We start from the raw sequence: 20,347 nt of genomic DNA, 5'->3' as shown, positions 1-20,347 counted from the left end.
TTCTTTCAAGATGAACATACTTCTCTTTCTATCTACACCATGACGTAACAGTTTGAATCCACCTCCAGTGCTCCTGGCATGCCTTCCATCTTTCCTCTTCTTCTGTCTTCAGTCCAAAGCAGCACAGTGAAACTCAACAGCATTGAAGGTGGTTGGTATTGCAATTGTTGGCCCAATTCAATATGAATATCTCATTCTTTGTAATCCGGATGTTTGATATGGCAAACACTCTGGATACCATTCCTGATGCGACCCTCCTTATTTGCAACCATTACTTCCTAGTTCAATGTCATTTGCTCACCCCCTGTGTTTTTTGTTTGTTTGTTTTTGGGGTGTTTGATATATAAATGTAACACTTCGGATGTTCTGTTTCTTATTGAGAGGCATAAAACACACAGGTCCTGCTAGTGTTTGCTTATTGGTTATTTTTCAAATCTTGCAACTGGACATCCATTTCCAAATGCTAATGTCAAACATTAAGGTAGATAAAGGCAAAGGAACATAGTTAAAGCTATAACTGTAAAAAAAAAAAAGAAAAAAAGAAAAAAAGACTATAAATGGTAAATGGTAAATATTGCCTCTTTTTCTTATGTTTAAAAAAGGAATATTATAGAATTATTTTCCCCTTTAAAAACTGTTACACTACAGTTTTGGGCACGAATCTATTTGACTCATGACTCATTTATTAATCTATCTCCTTTCCAGAAATGGACATGAGAGCTGATGATGAACAAAAAACTGTCAGAAACGCAAGCTTTATAAAATACATGGTATTGTTTTGCTAAAGGTTGAATCATTTTCCTAACCATATTTGTTGCTTTTGAGATGAAGTCTCACAGAGTTAAATACATTCTAGTTATTTATGTTATCTATGTTTTAAGGTTAAACATAAAAAAAAACACTGTGAATGTAACAGAGCCCTATAGTTTCATAGTTTATGTGGGCAAAGAGCAGCAGATTAATTTAGGGTTTTGTTTTTTTCTAGCTGTGCTTTGGTGCTCCAGTGTATTGCAAATGCATATGCCAAACAGCTTTCACTTGCTTTCACACACTGGCTACACAACACGCTCTACAATGTGTCTTCCAGGCCCACATGGGCAAGAGACCCGCCTCCCGCGATACAGCCTACGATTGGACGGCGCTCCTATCACTCACTTGCTGTCAGAACAGGGTGGAGGAGACGGAGAGGGGGTGCTTGACGGGTGCACCCGCCCTTCCTTTATTGTGACCGGCTGGAGAGGAGTTATCCATGTTGTCCGTTGTAACATGGATAAGGAGAAAAACGACAAAGGTAAGCTGCTGTCTGGGTTTAAACAGCCTCTAGACTTTATTTAACAAGTTGCTCGCAGTTCGTCTGGGTGTGTTGCTGAATTCATTCACAAAATTGATGGAAGCTGTGTGCTGGTCTTTATTTACTGCCTACATTTTTAAATAACGGTTTAATAACAGTAAATTCCTATTGGTTCGTTTATGATATTTACTATCCCCAACTCTCTGTAGTTGTACCTTTTAGTAGTCTTTTTGTTGTGTGTGTGTGTGTGTGTGTGTGTGTGATACTGTGTAGTGACTACGCTGTCTTAGGCTGCATCTACTCCTTGATATTTTCATTTCATTTTCCTATTTAGACATTTTAGTGTATTTTCTTTAAAGCATTTTTACATGTTTTGTATTATTGGTATATATTAAAGGACATTAGAATAAAGCTACAAAGGGCCATGTGGTAACAGAGACGAAGAGAGGAAAAGGAGGCAGGGAGAAAGAGGTGTGATTAATTGGTAGACCTTGGGTGTGTAATGCCTGTGTTTGGATACTGCAGGCTGCTTTCAGCATCAGCAGCCCTGCAGGAGGAGGAGGAGGAGGAGGAGGAAGGAGGGGGTGAAGAGGGGACCAGCTGGGATCATGGATCTCTGTCAGCTTTCCCAGCTGTGACTTCCAGAGAAGTGGTCCTCATTGAAATGAAAAGAGCAAAGACAGGCCAGTTAACAGACTGAGTCATTAAATTAAGACTGAAAAAAACGCACAATGAAAAAGTTGCTTAAGGCAACTTTACTGTTCTTTAATCCACTTTTGATCGATTAGAATGATATATCCAAAGAAAAAAAAAGTTCATGTATATCAAGTTTTTTATGGTTACATGCCATCCAAACATATCAGAGGTGATGTCCATATTTCTTTAAAATTTTCACGACGACTGTTTCAAGAGGGTTAGGACATTTTGCTAGTGTTGCCTCATGTCTGAAAGAGGGGCACAGGCATCAGCTGATCTGGCAACCCCCACCCGGATGCAGTTATTCAAATACAATAGAGCAATTAGACAGACAAAACATGAGATAAAGAATAATTGGGGTGGAACAGTTAATAGGATTAAAAAAGTCCGCTTGCATCGGAGATGACTTCTAATAAAAATTATCGATTTAAACATCTTTGAAAATGTTGAAATCGTAGTGATCAGTTACTTGTATAAAATAATGTTCATTTAATGAAGTCCTCTAAAATTTTTACTTTGATACACTATGAACATTTAGTGAGTTACAGGTATTTAAGTTGCCTTAATTTTTAAACCTTCAGGTGTAGCCATATATTAAAAAATGTATCCAATCAGTTTTCTATCCACTGCAAATCTCATAATTTAAAGCCATATGTCTATTTGTTTGTTCCCAAACAAACAAATCTTTATGATGACTGATTCAAATATCTACTTCAAATGAAAAGCACTGTTTCTGTTTCTTTGTCTTTGTGTATAAAAAGGGTGTAACCGAGGCCAGTTTGTTAACGAATGTCATTTTACACATGTTCATGTTCACATTACATGTTGTTGTAACAGGACGTTGGATAGTCACCACATGGTTTAAGTTTTAAAAATTTCAAAATTTTTAACTTATTTTTTACTTCTTATCTGGTGAAAGACAGTCACAGCAAATGACAGAGAGAAGGGAATCTTTCCAGATATTATTACGTCCAAAGAACTATAGACATAAAAGGCCCCAAGTAGTTGCTGTGAACAGTGGTTATGGCCAGTAATTCCTTGCCTTTTCTGTCATTTCCATCTTAATTTCTATGTTTACAATTAAAAGTCCCTATTAATTATATTAGTATTAATTACACAACTCAAAATACTATTTAGTAGTAATTTATTAGCAATTGAGTTATTTAGGTTTGTGAGTTATAAGTAGATCAGTGTTACAAATAACAGAAATCATATGAATGACAACCAGCATAAATAGCTGATGATTATATGAGCGGTACCACATTCAGGATAGGGGCCATTGCCATTCTGCCTTTCCTGTAAGTTAGTCCTATAATAAGTCCTAATGTATATGTTTTCTTTCAAATTCTCAGCTGTAATTGTACCAAGTTTGATGCGGGCCTGTGAAAAAACACCCTTTTTATTTAAAGGTAATTTAAATAAACAATGACAGCCTTACTATAGACTGTTAATCCAATTTCTATGCTTCATCTGAGACACAGCAGCTTATTGCCTCACTTTTAAGTGTTTCTGTTCAGAGGGGATTTTCAGTTGACACTGTCCACAAGCTGTGTACTTTAGACTGCTTTTCCAGTCTGTGTATAACTGACAGTTTGGTACCCATTTGATATTCAAATAGACACATTTGCTGTGGTACCTAAATTTTTTTGTATCAGTAACCCAACCTTTCAGATAGCAGGCATCGTACTGGCCTATACAGACATTTCCGACTTCTGTTTTGTTTGTGGGTTATTCATGTACAGTTATTCCCAGACTCTTTCTTTCTTTTTTTAAACCCCTGTTTGTATCTATCTGTCTGATTTCTGGTATGTCCTGGATTGGTTCAAAGGACAGACCAGCTTCCCCACAGCCAGTTACTGTGTGACAACAGACAAAAGCAGGCAGACAAATTGTAAACATCCTGTAGACTTGTAGACTGAATGGAGCTTTGAGCCAACAATGTAACCTGCACACGCAGAGGAAAGGGGAGAAGTGAGATTTGCAGCACACACTTTGTAGTTTCACTGGATAGCTTCTGTCTGAGTTAACAGTTTCACTGTGTACATCAGTGTTGATAACTAGATTATTTTCCTCTACAATTTTAGAATTTCTATAACAAATGTTACTAATGACTGGAAAAAGTTATTGTATAATGGCAGAAAGAACCTCTTAGTGAAAGTGAACTGGTATACCAGTTCTCACCACTTTGGTTTGTTATGACTAAAACAAAACAGTGTCAAAACTTGTCAAAGTTTGGCTTAAGTCAGTGAGGTGTTTACAGTTAATGAGTTATATTTGTTCTGTTGATTCACTTGAACATGTTCTAGGGCTTAAAATTTAGTCATTAAAGTAGGACTTCAGTCACGCAGTCTTAAAAACCTCTCAGCAACTACCAGTCACTAGGGACAAAATGTCTTCTCCGTTGTTGGTAGTCGCTAAGTGAAACTGGTCACAACCATGACTCACGCAAGATGTGAGTGAGGGTTCACAGGTTTAGAGACCAGCCGCTGAGGGCAGCGGCTGGTCTCTAAACCTGTGAATCAATCTTTACCCAGTTTCGTTCAGGCACAAGGTCATGATTTACTTACTGGTTGGGTTAGGCATTATACCATTTTTAAGTTTAAAGACCAAATCATTCTTCATTTACTTACACAGTTATAAATGCAGCTGCCTGTAAGCTACAAGGGTTGATAAACATTGTTCAGTTTTCCTCTTTTGTCCATTGTCCAGAAGACTCCTTAACAATGAGTGCTCAACAGAAATCTGACTCTGTCATGATGAAAAGCATGATGACAACAACAGAAAACAAATGAAAAAAATAGTAGTCACCAGTGTTAACGGTGTATGTGTAAATGAGTTAACAGTATTCTGCCAGACTAGTGACAAAAAAGAGTTCCAGTGGAACAGAGGAAGAGTAAATATTGATCATTTATCAGAAACACTTGGCCCAGGTGTCTCCATTTACCCTGATGCTCTGTTTTCCCCAACTACTGGAGCAGCCTGAAGAAACACAGCAAGAGACAGTAGTGTAAGGACTCTTGACTGACGACTAATTATGTATTAACTTAATCCACCGGTGTGTTTTTGTTGAACCCATTAGTCCTTGGCTGGATGAGGTACAAATACTGCCACCTCTTCAATGTCCTAATGCAGATTTTGTCATTCTACCGTTATCTCTTAGCAGCCCTTATCTGACTGATTCAGGGGCTTAATTGCAGCTTCAACTATTCCTTTGCTCACTTCTAAGAATGTATTCTTCACAAGATGTAACTTAAAAAGTCCAGTATAGCAAAATTGCAATGAGGAAAGAGTTCAATATAATATACATTATCTTTGGCATATCTTTTCAAACACTATGGTTCATATATTTATTCCTATTTACACTCACTGGTTTTGAGTCTTAATTACCTCAGCTCTGTTAATGCTGTTGGTTCTGCTCGTGACATCATCACTAGTGGACATCTGGGTCTGTTTGGGTTTATGTGTTGAGGTGTAACAATGCAAGATATAATTCAACCATGCACGATACATATTTATCTTGTTACAGGACTCAAACCACTACTTTATTTTTTAGTTTCCTTGATCAGGTAAAAGTCATTTTCTAAGTAATCGGCGTGTCCTCCTTGTTTAACTTTGAACAGCTGTGTTTCTTTTGACCTCTCTTCTTCTTCTTCATCCTCAGCACAATCTCCTTTGTCCTCTCTTTTGTCCATTTCCTCCTTTTGTCTGTTCTCTCTCTCTTAAACCCCCCAACCCCCACCTTTGTTATGTGTATCTTACTGTGCTTAGCTTTAGGCCAACATTTATAGTCTGCTACCTATCTCCAGTGTCTCTCTCAGTTTGTATAAATCTCTGTCTTCTATCCTGCCTACAGGTGGGGACTCTACACTCATAGTTAAAAGTCATAAGGAAGAAAAAAAAGATGACATATTTGCACTGCAATGTGTGTCTGTGTGTGTAATGAATCACAACCTGCTGATCGCCTCAACAAACAAAGAGCCAATTATAGTCAATGACTGGATCTTGAATCTAAATCTGAAAAAGTTGCTAACAAGCTCTTAGAGCAGAACAATACGTCTAAATGATTGTTTCCGACCCGAGGAGGCATCCACAGAGCACAGCTGCCTTCCTGCCTCACTCTCTCCTGATGTCTGCTTCTTCTGGCCTGTCAGCGCTTGTGAGAAGACTGAAAAGAAATGAAAGAAATGCATGATTGCAATGCCTGTGCTACGCAGATAGACTGCCTGATTTCAAGTTGGGACACGGCCGGCATCTGCAGCTCGCAACTAATGTGTTTGGATAATTCAGTGTCTGTCAATATGAGCCCAGAAAGCCATCATTCCTTTTCTTTGCTTTGGTGGTGGTTGCTGGTGGAGGTTTATAGCAAAACTGAAACATCTGTTTATTTGACAACCAGATGTTTTCCAGATATTTCAATTCTATTTGTGCAGGTAGAGTGGTGTATGTGCACAGGGTTGTACAGTGCCATGAAAAAGTATTTGCCCCTTCCTGGGAGCAAAAGTTGCCTATATTGTTCACCTTATCACCGGCGTGAATGATTCAAGCAATCCATCTGCAATCACACTTAAACAGGCACATACGCAAATGCTTACATCAACATTTATTCCAAATGCAGTCATTTGTGTAAAAACACACATAACCTGAAATCCTATATTTTCCACCAACTCTTTAAGTAGTGATAAAGAAATATAGAAAATAAAAATGACATTGGTGAAATAGCAGCAAAGTGTGCGGCACCTGAGATAATCATCTTCTAGGCGAGCGATTGAAGCAACTATGACTGAGGTTGCAGATCTATGACCTGGTAGTAAATACCAGAGCCATTTACTAAGTGGCTTTGTTGAATCTGAGCCCTAGAATATCAGGTTAATTAGTGATGGGCCATGAATGTGAGGCTGATAAAGTGCTTGGAGTGTATACACTAAAACACTATTAGGAATATATGGTGAAGTGTGATATATAGTGTTTTGTCAATTCAGTTCAATTCAATTTTATTTACACAGCGCTAAATCACAACAACAGTCACCTCAAGGTGCTTTATATTGTAAGATAGACCCTACAATAATACAGAGAAAAACCCAACAATCATATGACCCCCTATGAGCAAGCACTTTGGCGACAGTGGGAAGGAAAATCTCCCTTTTAACAGGAAGAAACCTCCAGCAGAACCAAGCTCAGGGAGGGGCGGGGCCATCTGCTCTGACCTGTTAGGGGGAGATAAGGAAGACAGGCTAAAAGACATGCTGTGGAAGAGAGCCAGAGATTAATAACAAGTATGATTCAGTGCAGAGAGGTCTATTGACACATAGTGAGTGAAAAAGAAATACTCAGTGCATCATGGGAATCCCCCAGCAGTCCAAACCTATTGCAGCATAACTAAAGAAGGATTCAGGGTCACCTGATCCAGCCCTAACTATATGCTTTAGCAAAAAGGAAAGTTTTAAGCCTAATCTTAAAAGTAGAGATAGTGTCTGTCTGCTGAAAACTCTACCTCCCATTCTACTTTTAAATACTATAAGAACAACATGTAAGCCTTCAGTGTGAGAGCGATGTGTTCTAAAGGGGTGATATGGTACTATAAGGTCATTAAGATAAGATGGGGCCTGATTATTTAAGACTTTGTCTGTGAGGAGCAGGATTCTGAATTCAATTCTGGATTTAACAGGGAGCCGATGAAGGGAAGCCAATACAGGAGAAATATGCTCTCTACTATCCAAGTCCCTCTCAGTAGTCTTGTTACAGCATTTTGGATTAACTGAAGGCTTTTCAGGGAGTTTTTAGGACATCCTGATGATAATGAATTACAGTAGTCCAACCTAGAAGTAATAAATGCATGAACTAGTTTTTCAGCGTTACTCTGAGACAGGATATGTCTAATTTTAGAGATTGTGTGGTCAGTAAAGGCTAGAAAAGTGCCATATAATGGCCAGTTCATTGCATATTTGTTTTGGTGTTGTTCATATCCATATTAAATGATAAAGTTCAATGTAAAGTTTTCTATGTTTGGTCAACAACTCTAATCAAATGTGATGTAAGTGCAACAGCTGGTGGAACCAACATGAATAAATGCTACAATCATCATTTTCAATTTAACTTGACGTATTTAATTTACTAGAACAGTAAGTCCATTAATAAATTAGCTTTTATAATTTTTCTAAAATTCCTGAACTCTTTTTAATCCTGTCTTTTAAAGATTTCAGTATATTTATGAATTAATTTATTATTTTAAAGATGTTGTTCCCTTTAGGGGTCACCACAGTGGATTATCTGTCTCCATCTCACCCTGTGCTTAGCATCTTCCTTTGTAACACCAAATCTTCCTTTACTACAACCATGAATCCTCTCTGTGGTCTTCCTCTTTTCCTCCTGCCTGGGAGCTCTATATTTAGCATCCTTTGTCCTGTATATAGGCAGTATATCCGCTATCCCTCCTCTAAATCATCTCAGCCTTTTAACTTTGTCTGCAAACTGCTCAACCTGAGTTGTCTCTCTGATGTTGTATCTCATGTCATGTTTGTTTTGGTCACTACCAGTGGGAATTGAAGACGTCAGTTGGATGAGTGACAAAATGTTTCTACCACTGAAAACACTAAGTTTGATTTTTTTTTTTCTGAGTTTTTCTGATTTTCTTACTTGGATGATTGAGAATGCAGCTTTCTCTACAAACTCAGTGATGCCTAAAAAACCAGTTCATGTATTTATTACCTCTAGATTAAACTAGTGAAATTCAGTATTTGATAAAGCATATAGTTAGGGTTGGATCGGGTGACTGTGAACCCTCCCTTCGTAATGCTGCAATAGGTCGAGGCTGCTTCTCATGATATACTGAGCATTTCGTCTTCACTCACATCTTTTAACTCAATGTGTTTGTACACCACTTTGCATTTAATCATTGGATATGATTACTTTCTAGCTTCTATCATGTCCAACCAGTTGCAGCAGATGGCCGCCCCTCCCTGAGCCTAGTTCTGCCAGCGGTTTGTTCCTGTTAAAAGGGAGTTTTTCCTTCCCACTGTCTCCAAGTGCTTTCCCTTAGGTGGTTGTCTGATCGTTGGACTTTTTTCTCTATTATTGTAGGGTCTCAAGCTTACAATATAAAGAGCCTTGATGTAGCTGCCAGTGCTTTTACTACAGCTCTGCACATCACCCCTGTTCTCGTTCCAGTACACTTCTCCCTCATTTCTTAGAAATCCACTCAGTCTCCAAGTTTGTATGAAACAGTCTGAATAAAAAGTCCTCTGCACTCTCTCCAGGACAACTCCATACATCCACAGGTATCTGGGCTAACTGCTTTAACACTCTTCATCCTCTTCATACCTGCCCTCACTTCCTTCTTACTAATCATCTGAGAAGTGAATATAGTAAAAGCATTTATATCTATACATGAACTATGTTTATGATTTATGAAAAATGTAGATGTTCTTGCACAAGAATTTTAATCCCAAAGAATCTTTCAAATGCCTTGTGAAGATAAATACTAGCTTCAGGTGATAAAGACTGTCTAAGTCAACATTTGCTCAAGTGTAATAGAGTTCCGTGTATGTGTAATAAGTCAGCATGTCAGTGAACCAGGTTAGGGGGAGTTCTTCTCCATTATTATGTCAAATGCTATCCAGATTGTGCTGCAGGGTACGTACAAGAAAAGCATTAGTGAGAAATATTGGAAAGGGGAGGGTTTCATCCTATGTGTGAGTGTGTGTTTGTGTAAAAGCAGAATATGTGAAGGGTTTTAACAGATGAAAAACTGCTGGTGTGAGTCACAGTCTTAGGGGGTATGAGCTGAGTGTTGATGTGTCTATGACTGTGTAGTCTTCCCACAATTCCGCAAGGTTGGCACACAGGAGAGCCTTTGTCTTAATCTTCCTCTGTCTTTCTCATCCTGCCCATCAGAAGTCCTCACAGACTACCAGTCTCTCTGCCTGTGACCTCTTTTCATGTTTACTTCTGCTCTTTCTAGTCCACTTAAGTCTTACATTATGATTTTTTAGGTGCTGTGTATAGTATTTTTTTGTCCATAGTACTGAAATTCCAATTCAATTCCGTTCAATTCATTTCAATTCAATTCAATTCAATTTTATTTATTCAGTGCCAAATCACAACAACAGTTGCCTCAAGGCACTTTATATTGTACAGTAGATCCTACAATAATAGATACAGAGAAAAACCCAACAATCATATGACCCCCTATGAGCAAGCACTTTGACGACTGGGAAGGAAAAACTCCTTTTAACAGGAAGAAACCTCCGGCAGAACCAGGCTTAGGGAGGGGCGGGGCCATCTGCTGTGACCAGTTGGGGTGAAAGAAGGAAGACAGGATAAAGACATGCTGTGGAAGAGAGACACAGATTAATAGCAGGTACGATTCAATGCAGAGAGGTCTATTAACACATAGTGAGTGAGAAAGGTGACTGGAAAGGAAAAACTGAAGGCTCTCCCTCCCATTCTACTTTGAAATACTCTAGGAACAACAAGTAAGCCTGCAGTGTGAGAGCGAAGTGCTCTAATAGGGTGATATGGTACTACAAGGTCATTAAGATAAGATGGGGCCTGATTATTTAAGACCTTGTATGTGAGGAGCAGGATTTTGAATTCAATTCTGGATTTAACAGGAAGCCAATGAAGGGAAGCCAAAACAGGAGAAATATGCTCTCTCTTTCTAGTCCCTGTCAGGACTCTTGCAGCATTTTGAATTAATTGAAGGCTTTTCAGGGAGTTTTTAGGACTTCCTGATAATAATGAATTACAGTAGTCCAGCCTGGAAGTAATAAATGCATGAACTAGTTTTTCAGCATCACTCTGAGAAAGGATATTTCTAGTTTTAGAGATGTTGCGCAAATGGAAGAAAGCAGTCTTACATATTTGTTTAATATGTGCATTGAAGGACATGTCCTGGTCAAAAATGACTCCAAGGTTCCTCACAGTGTTACTGGAGGCCAAGGTAATGCCATCCAGAGTAAGAATCTGGTTAGATACTAGAGCAGGGCGATATGACCAAAAATATTTATCACGATATACATTTGAAAATTTGCGATAACGATATAACTGACGATATAATTGACACTAGACAAAATACTTTACAACTCCACAACTTTATTAGTGCAAAAAACCCCATCAATGTATTTTCACTTAAACAAGCAGCTGTTTTTTATGTGCATTAAAGTTATATAAAAATGTAACAGTGCAAATTCCTTGCTGACAGTTTAACCAAAAGGCATTTCCAGTGGAAATTGGCCGACATATCCTCAGCATAACCATGTAGAATATCCACAAAACTTAAAAAGAGGTTATACACACACAATACGGTAATATTATGTTGAAGCACAGTACGTATCACTCCGCGAGGCTCCTGCCTACGATAGCCGTAATGCTCCGACAATCCATCAAGCGGTGCGGGTTCGTAGCTTAGCAAAGTCGTACTAAAACATTTGACAGATTTTCGAGCGCCGTGTACCACATAAAATCTTTTCGAGGTCAGTAAACACAACCAGAATTCATACATAAGGCACACGGGATTATAAGGGGCACTGTCGATTTTCAGAAAAATCAAAGGATTGATTTTAAGTGTGCCGTATTTTCCAAACAACACGGTGATAACGACGGCCCGCTAGCATGCTCTACCAAAAATAGTGCTTTGTTGTGTATCTGACGGACAAAAGCTAAACCAGTTCCACACCACTGAAGTTGCAGCATTTTTACAAACCAATTCTGGTTCATCCGTTTCATTTAACGATCCACTTTCGCTCTTCTCATTCTGCGTCACCGCCATGTGCGTATGCAAACATAGGCACTGCGCATGCGCATTTTACCCATATTCTATCGCGATATTTCATTTTCCTATCGTTGCCCAAAATTACACCGGTATTACCGTGAACGGTATGATATAGCCCAGCCCTATTAGATACCACATTTCTAAGATTTTCAGGGTCGAGTACAATAACCTCAGTTTGATCTGAATTAAGGAGCAGAAAGTTAGTGGCCATCCAGGTCTTTATGTCTTTAAGACATTCCTGCAGCTTAACTTATTGGTGTGTATTATAGTTGGGTGTCATCTGCATAATTCTGCATTAATGCATGGATAAATGTAAAGACTTTTAAAAACAAGAATTAGGCAAAAAAGTTGAAATAAATTTTATGGCTCAGAAATAGACATACATCCCAACTGATATTTGGTTAAATGTGCCTGTACTCTACAGTTCCAATTATAAGAAACCGTTGCTGGCAACCATCACTTGCTAGTCAGCAAAGGTTTCTTAATCAAGTACTAGGTCGTGTTTTCCTTTGGGATCAAATACTTAATTCACTCTATGGCAGGCAAATCAATTTTTTTTTTCAGTGGCCCTAATCCTCTTCCGTAACATTAAAATTAAGTTACTATAAAAATTTAGTGGTAAGACTACATGGAACGGGAGTCGTGCCATTATATAAGAAAACATTTCAAACATTTAGTGGATGAAGGGCTGAAGCAATGTTGTGCTCCTTTGAGCACAGCGTCAAATTTAACACTGAAGTCAAGATGTATCAGGCAAAGAGATGTTGAAGGTGATTCACAATGTGTCATCACATTTTCCCCCCAGTGCCTCATGCACAGCTGTTTTTCTGCTTGGGTGTTCACTGAGAGCATTACACACAGTTAAACAAATGCATACACACTGCACACACATTAACAAAGTTGCCCAAACTTCTTTCTTTCATCACCATCATTCGTCTCTCTGCCCTCATGTCATATTTTCATGTATGCGCACCCACGCATACTTAAATCCCTGCAATCGGTGCTTCCTCCCAAGCTGCAAGACAAAGAATTAGTAGATGTACAGAGGAGGGATGAAGGATATATTGGACCAAGGATGTTGAAGGTGGATCTGTCAGGCAGGAGTAAAAGAGGAAAATTGGTACTGAACACAAAGAGGAAGTCTGCAGCTAACAATGCAGGTGAATGTGAGGCAGAGCGTGGTACAAAACCTGGACCATGACACTCTGAGGTGTCATCATTACTGGTGATGATCACACCCGTAATCTTAACTATATGCTATTAGAATATCCTTGTTTTACATTCTTTTCCCAATTCTTTTTAGTGAAGGGACAAGGCCTAGAGTTGTGGCTAATAGACCTCAGAGGGTTAATTAATCTTCTTGTATACAAACCTTCCCTTACTAGAAAACCCAGGAAGGACATGTAAAGGGCATCCAGCACATGACTAAAACTTTCTGTTTTGAACTGTTTTTCAACCAAAACGAGATGTTTTAAAAATGCAGTTCCAATTGCTGTACAAAGAATAAATGGGAAGGATCACCTTTGTTGTTAGAGTCTGATCACAGATGAATGCTGTTTATTAAAAAGCCTGCAGGGGGAAGACTATGAAAAAAAATAACTCTTGTCCCCCACAGAGAATGTAGACAAAGCCTCAACCCAGACTGAGAGACAAAGAGACAGAGAGTATGGATGCACGGACAAATCTTTGCTCATACGTATCTCCTTAGCGTTCCATGCAGGTGGAACAAGACAAGTCTTTCCTAAGGCTGGAGTGTACTGTTCACTTCTATGTGGGGATGAGATGCAGGAGATTCTCATGAGGACACAGACTGTGTGTGTGTTACGCCCCTCTGCAGCCCCTAATCTCATTGAAGTGGCATTTTTTTTTACTGTTATTTTTTATTGAAATATAAATGACCCCTGGGGCTAGAGGAGAAGGCCACTGGTGCCTCATCTAGCCCCTCAGTCTGACACATAAGTTTCAGGATGTATAAAACTGAAATCAATTAGATAATTTAAACAGAAGCTCTTTATTTACTCACGATCACCCTTTCAGGATTCCTCAGCTATTTTGATTAACCTAAGAAAGGCAGCAATCAGTTTCCTAAATGTTTCTGGACAAAAAAAGATATCAACAGGTGGTTAGCTTAGTTTAGCATGAGCCTCACCAGGAATTGGAAAATTTCTTGATTTTTGGGGGGCCCTGTCATGCCCAGTAAAGCAGAGGTCCTTATGCTTTTTCAGCTCAGGACCAAACAGGTTTTTCATCTGGGCCCAAAATATGATACTCCAAGATAACTTAAAAAAAACCCAGAAAAAAATCAGTGGGGAGCTTTTTTTGTCCAGGTATGGGACACACTGAGGTTACAGACAGTAATGAATTACTTAATTCCTTATAAAACACACAAGATTCATTTCAGTTCATATCAATAATATAAAATGGTATCAAACACACATATAATGCAACATTTTCAAACACATTTGGTTATTTCTCCTTCTTTTTTCCTGGAGTCTGTTGCTTCTGTAATACCTGGAGTCCTCTGGAAACTCTGATGCATTCCTTGAACAGTAGATGCTGATCAGTACTGTCAATGCTGTATTCCTCCTTTTGCAGAGGTCGATTCCCACTTCCATGCTCAGGTGAATTTGTCATTTAATATTTTTATTAAATGACATATTTATTTAAAATCATTCAAAAATATATATATTTAACCCTTCATATATTTCTAAGAAAACACATTCACATGTAACAGCTGAAAAAAATCTTTATTTGATGTCGAAAACATACATATAGCATATCAATCAAGCAAGAAACATTCATTTTATAATTTTATTCTCATTACATACTTAAACATTCTAAAAGAAACACACACACACACACACACATATATATATATATATATATATGTATATATATATATATGTATATATATATATATATGTATATATATATATATATATATATATATATATATATATACATATATATATGTATGTATATGTGTGTGTGTGTTTGTATGAACATAAATCAACATACTTAAAATGTAATTCTTTTTCTTTTCCAGCAGTCTCAGTTCCCCCAGCTTCGAATTCCCTGCAATCCCCAAAGCCCCTCTGGACACATTGGGAAACCTCTTCCTTACTGCCACTGTAACAAACAAAAGTCACAGTTCTATTACTTTTATCAGAGTTAAAATAAAAATATGATTTATGTTAGCTGGCTTCATTTAGCAAACAGATATTTCTGTTTATATAGATACAGATTTTAATACAGATATATTTTACACATCATTTTACCTCTTTTTTTTCCTAGATGGAAAGTCTATCCAGTTCACATTACAGTAATACTAACACCCCTTTTGGTCGTCTCTCCTTACCCTCCAGGATTCATAAATCTGTTGACCTTCTTTGTCTGAGACCAACCACTACAATGCATCATCACCTATTTGTGCAATTTTTTTAATGGTTGCAAAGTAAGTTACTTGTGCTGTATGTAATTTTAGATACACAGAAAGTCTTCACTTACTATATATGGCTGTCATAGCGTCCTTATCAAGGGCAGTTCTTCGCTTTGCGCCGATGTCCGTTTTGCTCTGTCCTCCTATAAAAAACATGAACATTTGAGTGTCTGACTAGTTTTAGATTTCCAAAAATCTGATATTTGTTCAACTAAACATTTGAACTACAATGATATTCTATTGAGAGATACTTTTATGGGTACTTTTTGGTAAAGAAACTGGTGACAGAGAAGTAGGCTTTTTAGAATACTATTAGCTAACCATTTGAACTGACTTTCAAAGCTGTTTACCTTTCAAATTGCTGTGGATCAAAACCTCCAATGGGAAGGCGGCCATTAGAAGAACACACACCATTGAACCTGAAAATAACAAAAACAAACAAACAAACAAAAAACAGAACAATATATAAGAATCCGGTAGTGTAATAAATCTCTTCTGAAGCAATATAGCTCATTTTGGGTGAAAAACAAAACATTCCTCTAAAATATATATACTGACATCAGCAATCAACATCATGATTGTAATTATTTCCCTTCTAGTCCATCTACTGCTGTGTGCATGTGTCAAGCACTACGACTGTATCTGTGCATATAAATTCACAATATATATCCTGCAAAAATGTCTTGTTATGGTCAAAAAAGGCCAACAAACAAAGGCATTCAATCAGAGATGAGAAATTAATTGGGAATATCAATTATAGGTGAACTATTCTTTATCTACTAGCAATCAAGCTTATTTAACTAAGAAGCTTGAGATATTTGAATGTAAAATAACATAAATAAATAATAATAAAAATAATATGATGTAATAAAAATGCACAACTTACATTAAGGACATCTGCATTTGTATCCACAGGCTAAAAGTAAAACAGTAAATGTGTTAGTAATAGTACAGGTATTTGTAAAAAAAAAAAAAAAAAGAGGCAGTAACTGTGACTCTTCTAGTGGGATGCTAAATGCAGAGATTTAAATTTACAGTATAGTATTGCATGTACAGGTAACTGTGGTGTGAACTGTAACTGAATATCAGAGAATCTCAGAGAAATTAAATGTATTTATTTTTTGTATTTATCAATCATAAAACCGTCTGTTTTGTAGGTCCGTTACGATAACAACCTTTTGTTGGTCAGTATATTGCCCCATAAACAATTGCGACAAGTTATGTCATTGTCATTTTAAGACCATTTTATGCCTTTGAATGTATAATCATAATATAACACCATAATAATGCAAGATCTACACACTTTCAACTGACAAACCAAAATCTAATTCTTAAAATATTTAGATCATGGAAATTAGGTATCAAAATATTAGATACCTTAAAAACTTGAATAAATAGTAAATTTTCTAACAAATAGAAAACAAAATGCACAAAGAACTTTTATGGAGATTTTCCCATCCAGATTTTTCCCTATTTTCCTCTGAAAAGTAAGATATTTTGCTGAAAAACATAATCCCTATTTAATTTTTTAAATGTTATTGTGTTGTTATTATTGTATTTTATTTTTGTAATTTTTTTATGTAAATATAATGGCAGATATATTGCATCATCAACAATTATTGAGGTCATGTACATATATTGTGCGAGAAGTTGATATATCGATTATTGTGACAGGCCTACTGTTTTGGTCTCATAACAAGCTTGCCAAACATGCATGACCACTAAGCAATGTCTAAGCAGTAGTACTGGTCTGAATGACAACAAACAGTTAGTGTTTGGGAAAATCTGTTAGAAAACAGTTATTATTTCAATATTTATGCTTAGCATGTGACACAGACACTGCATAAAAAAGCTACAACAACAAATACTTACATTAGGAGGGTGAGGGAGGGCAGCATGAAGTTGAGACTTTGACATCTGTAAGAAAAAAAATCATGTATTACAAACAAGTCACTTAAAAATACATTAATGTGGCAGACTGTTCCCTGTTCAGATGCAGTGTATAAGTACAATCAGGGCTGTCACAACAATGGGGTGGGGCCAAGTGGCTGCAACCCTAGGTACAATGTACAAGTATATATAATTAGATATAATATATGTGAATAAAGCAAGACTCTGTTTAGGTTAGGCACAGCGCTGACTGATGTTTGCTAGGTTTATATGATAGTAAACTGCACAAAAACAACAACAGCAACAACATTAATGATAATGACAAACAAAATTACTTAGATTTATGTAAATCTCACGTCAGGAAGATCTGCATTCGATTTCATGGGCTGAAATAAATAGGCAGAAACATTACTGCTAAACAACCAAAAAAAACTCTAAAAAGCCTAAAAATTACTAAAAAGGCAAGGAAATGTGGAACATTGTAATTAGTGAATATTAATAAAGCATAACTGTGCTTTGTCTCTCACCTTGGTAAGTAAGTGCTCTGTAGCCAGAAGGAGAGGTGGGATTTCTGTGAAAGTCAAATTAAATGTGAATAGGTTTTGATAGTCATTGTATATAACAAGTGTAAACAGTTTTATTTGTATTTTTTTTTCCTTTTCTGAGAAGGCAGAATAATAAGAAAAGGCTAAAGTACGTCACAATATAATTAATTAAGTTACATATTTTGATTACCAAATTATGGAAGCGTAGAGCTGCCACCCAGGCAAAAGAAAAATAGAGCTATATCACGTTATAACGTGAAAAGTTTATTGTTCTAACATTATACTTTTCATGTTTGTATTATATAATATCACGTTATTACAATATACATAATTATCACGTTCGTACAATATTGTACGAACGTGATAATATGTATGAAAATATGTATGTATATTATACATTCTACTGTAAGGTTGGAAATGTATTTTCTTCACCCTAAAATATCTTTTGAAATGTATTTTGGTTTGAAACAAATATATTTTCAATTTCAAAAATATATTTTTTTGAGGATCACAAATACAACATATATTTACCATATATTTGAAATATATTTTGGCCAGGAAAAATTTATTTTTTACCATATGGGACAGACACACAGGGTTATAATTTTTACATTCAGACGTTGTTACCGTGCTCCTTATTTCGATTCCTGATTCAGAAAGAAAACAACATGCCAATAAGAAAGTAAGAAATCATATTAAAAGTGCAAAAAACAAAACAAAACCAAAAAAACACTGCCAATGCAAACAATTATTTTTTAATTGCAACATTAGTGTGCCTCCTATCTTTTTGTTCGTCCCACTGCCTCCAAGCCACACATCATCGCAGCAGATCTCACTACCATCTTGTAAACATTTCCTTTCAATCTTCTGCTATCCTTCTGTCTTAAATCACCCCCAACAATGATCTCTACCTACTCCACCCTGCCTGTTTAGTCTTCTTTGCGTCTTTTATACACCATCTAATATGGATGGCTAAGCGCAGGTATTTGAAACTCACCCATCTGCTTATTTCCACTACTCTTTAGATTGGATTAGTTATTGTTAAAATAAACTAGCTGTGACTGTGTTCATGACTTAGCGCATTGTTAGTAGATTACCCACAGGATTTTCCCTTCCCACTGACGCATTATTGCAATTGTGCTTTCACTTGGACTTTGTTTTGATCTTAATAACAAGTTGCATATATAAAACATATCTGCCCAGCCGATAATCTATATTGCACTTAAAACATGTTGTAAATGCTGTAGGGTTAGGGTCATCCTGCATCTAATGGTAAGATGCAATTAACGTGATAAAACAGTATTAAACATGAAGTAGGTTTTTTATTTTTTTTCAAGGAGGATCATGGTTGTTTGTATTTTTGTGCACACTTTCTTTTTTTAAACTTGCTGAATTGTTTCATCTTCTAAGGATTTTCGAATAAATTGTGGTTTGGGCTAAACGGTGCTTGTTTAAAAAATAACTTTGCACTGGAAGTGGCAGACACCTCTCACTAATGTCCTAGCAAGCATTCACCAGACTGTACCACCTTCTTTTTGTGTAAATGAACCATTGCTATGGTATGTCTACTACTGACTCTGACACTACTAAGTCTGTTAACTTTAATGGCAAAGTAAACTGGTTACTAGCCTGCTGTAGAGAATTGCACTGCAAGGTCAGAATACATATTTGCAGTGGGGGAGGAGGTCCTGAAATAACAAAAATTACCAAGAAATGATGATGACTATGCCTACTGTCCTTATCATCTTGAACAAATAATCCTGTATATCATTAAATACACCATTAAATACACCTCCTTTCCGTTTTATTTCTGCATCACCAAATTGCAACAACACTCATCTCAAAGCATGCATTGTAAAGATCTAAGTATGTAACATGAACAGTGGTGAATCATGTAGTTTTCACTGCATACAGAGTGTCAGAAAAAGTAGCAGGTTCAGATGAAAGAGCAGTCCATCCCAGTGGGCCATATGTGTAAATGAGAAAAGTGTGTGTGATTGTCCAAGGTCTGATCCTGACCTCTGTCTCCTCTTACCTTCAATACTTACCATCTTAGAGAGAGACCCGCAGATGTTTTGGGTGCCACTATGAGCCCAACAGCCCATTAGAAACAGATGTGACGAGGGAATGACGCATGCACAGTCAAACAAGTGTTTCTACTGTATCATTCAATACTCCCTCAAAAATGATTGTTTTTAGAACTTATCAATTCTCACGGCCATTATTTGTAAGTACATAGTTCTTTTTTTCCCTTTCTTTCTTTCAACACTTTGTATTGGCCATGTGTGTCTTTTTGGCAAATTTAGTAGATGTTAATTGGCAGGGCCTGGCATTTTTTTCCATTGTGTGTATGTGCATATGTTTCTGTCTTTCGACTACTATTGGTATATGTGTGTCTTTAGCTGGCAGGCCTGTTGAAGTCATTACTTATACGAGGCCCGCGTGCTAACTGCGAGGCTGAAAGTCAATTTCACGCAAAGTTTCCATTCTGTTATTATTGTAACCCACTGCATTCCTTCCCTCTCTTCATGCAAATGTCAGCTATTTTGGGGCTCCCTTCACCATATTTACCCTGAAAATCAGTGTCTCACACCCTAACAAAATAAATAAAAAATAAGAGGTAGAAAAAAGAGAAAGCAAGAAAAAAATCATCATCATACACCTGGCAAGGGCAGCTGTGGTATTTTCATCTTGTTTTTTGTAGTGTGTGCTTAGTA

General features: G+C 37.0%; 1 protein-coding gene across 2 annotated transcripts in view; it reads left to right on the top strand.

Annotated features, from left to right (window-relative positions):
- Positions 1–1,151: 1,151 nt before the first annotated feature.
- Positions 1,152–20,347, top strand: part of afap1 (actin filament associated protein 1) — a 94,106-nt gene continuing 74,910 nt past the window's right edge. Inside the window, exon 1 of one of the 2 annotated variants that reach the window (XM_025899362.1) lies at positions 1,152–1,291. In XM_025899362.1, coding sequence (XP_025755147.1) covers positions 1,267–1,291 — 25 coding nt within the window. In that variant the 5' untranslated portion in view covers positions 1,152–1,266. The remainder of the gene's footprint in view (positions 1,292–20,347) is intronic. The other variant, XM_025899365.1, reaches the window with a different exon arrangement.

The sequence above is a fragment of the Oreochromis niloticus genome, linkage group LG3 (assembly GCF_001858045.2).
Source record: "Oreochromis niloticus isolate F11D_XX linkage group LG3, O_niloticus_UMD_NMBU, whole genome shotgun sequence".
Lineage (NCBI taxonomy): Eukaryota > Metazoa > Chordata > Actinopteri > Cichliformes > Cichlidae > Oreochromis > Oreochromis niloticus.
This window is presented reverse-complemented; position numbering and strand designations above follow the sequence as displayed.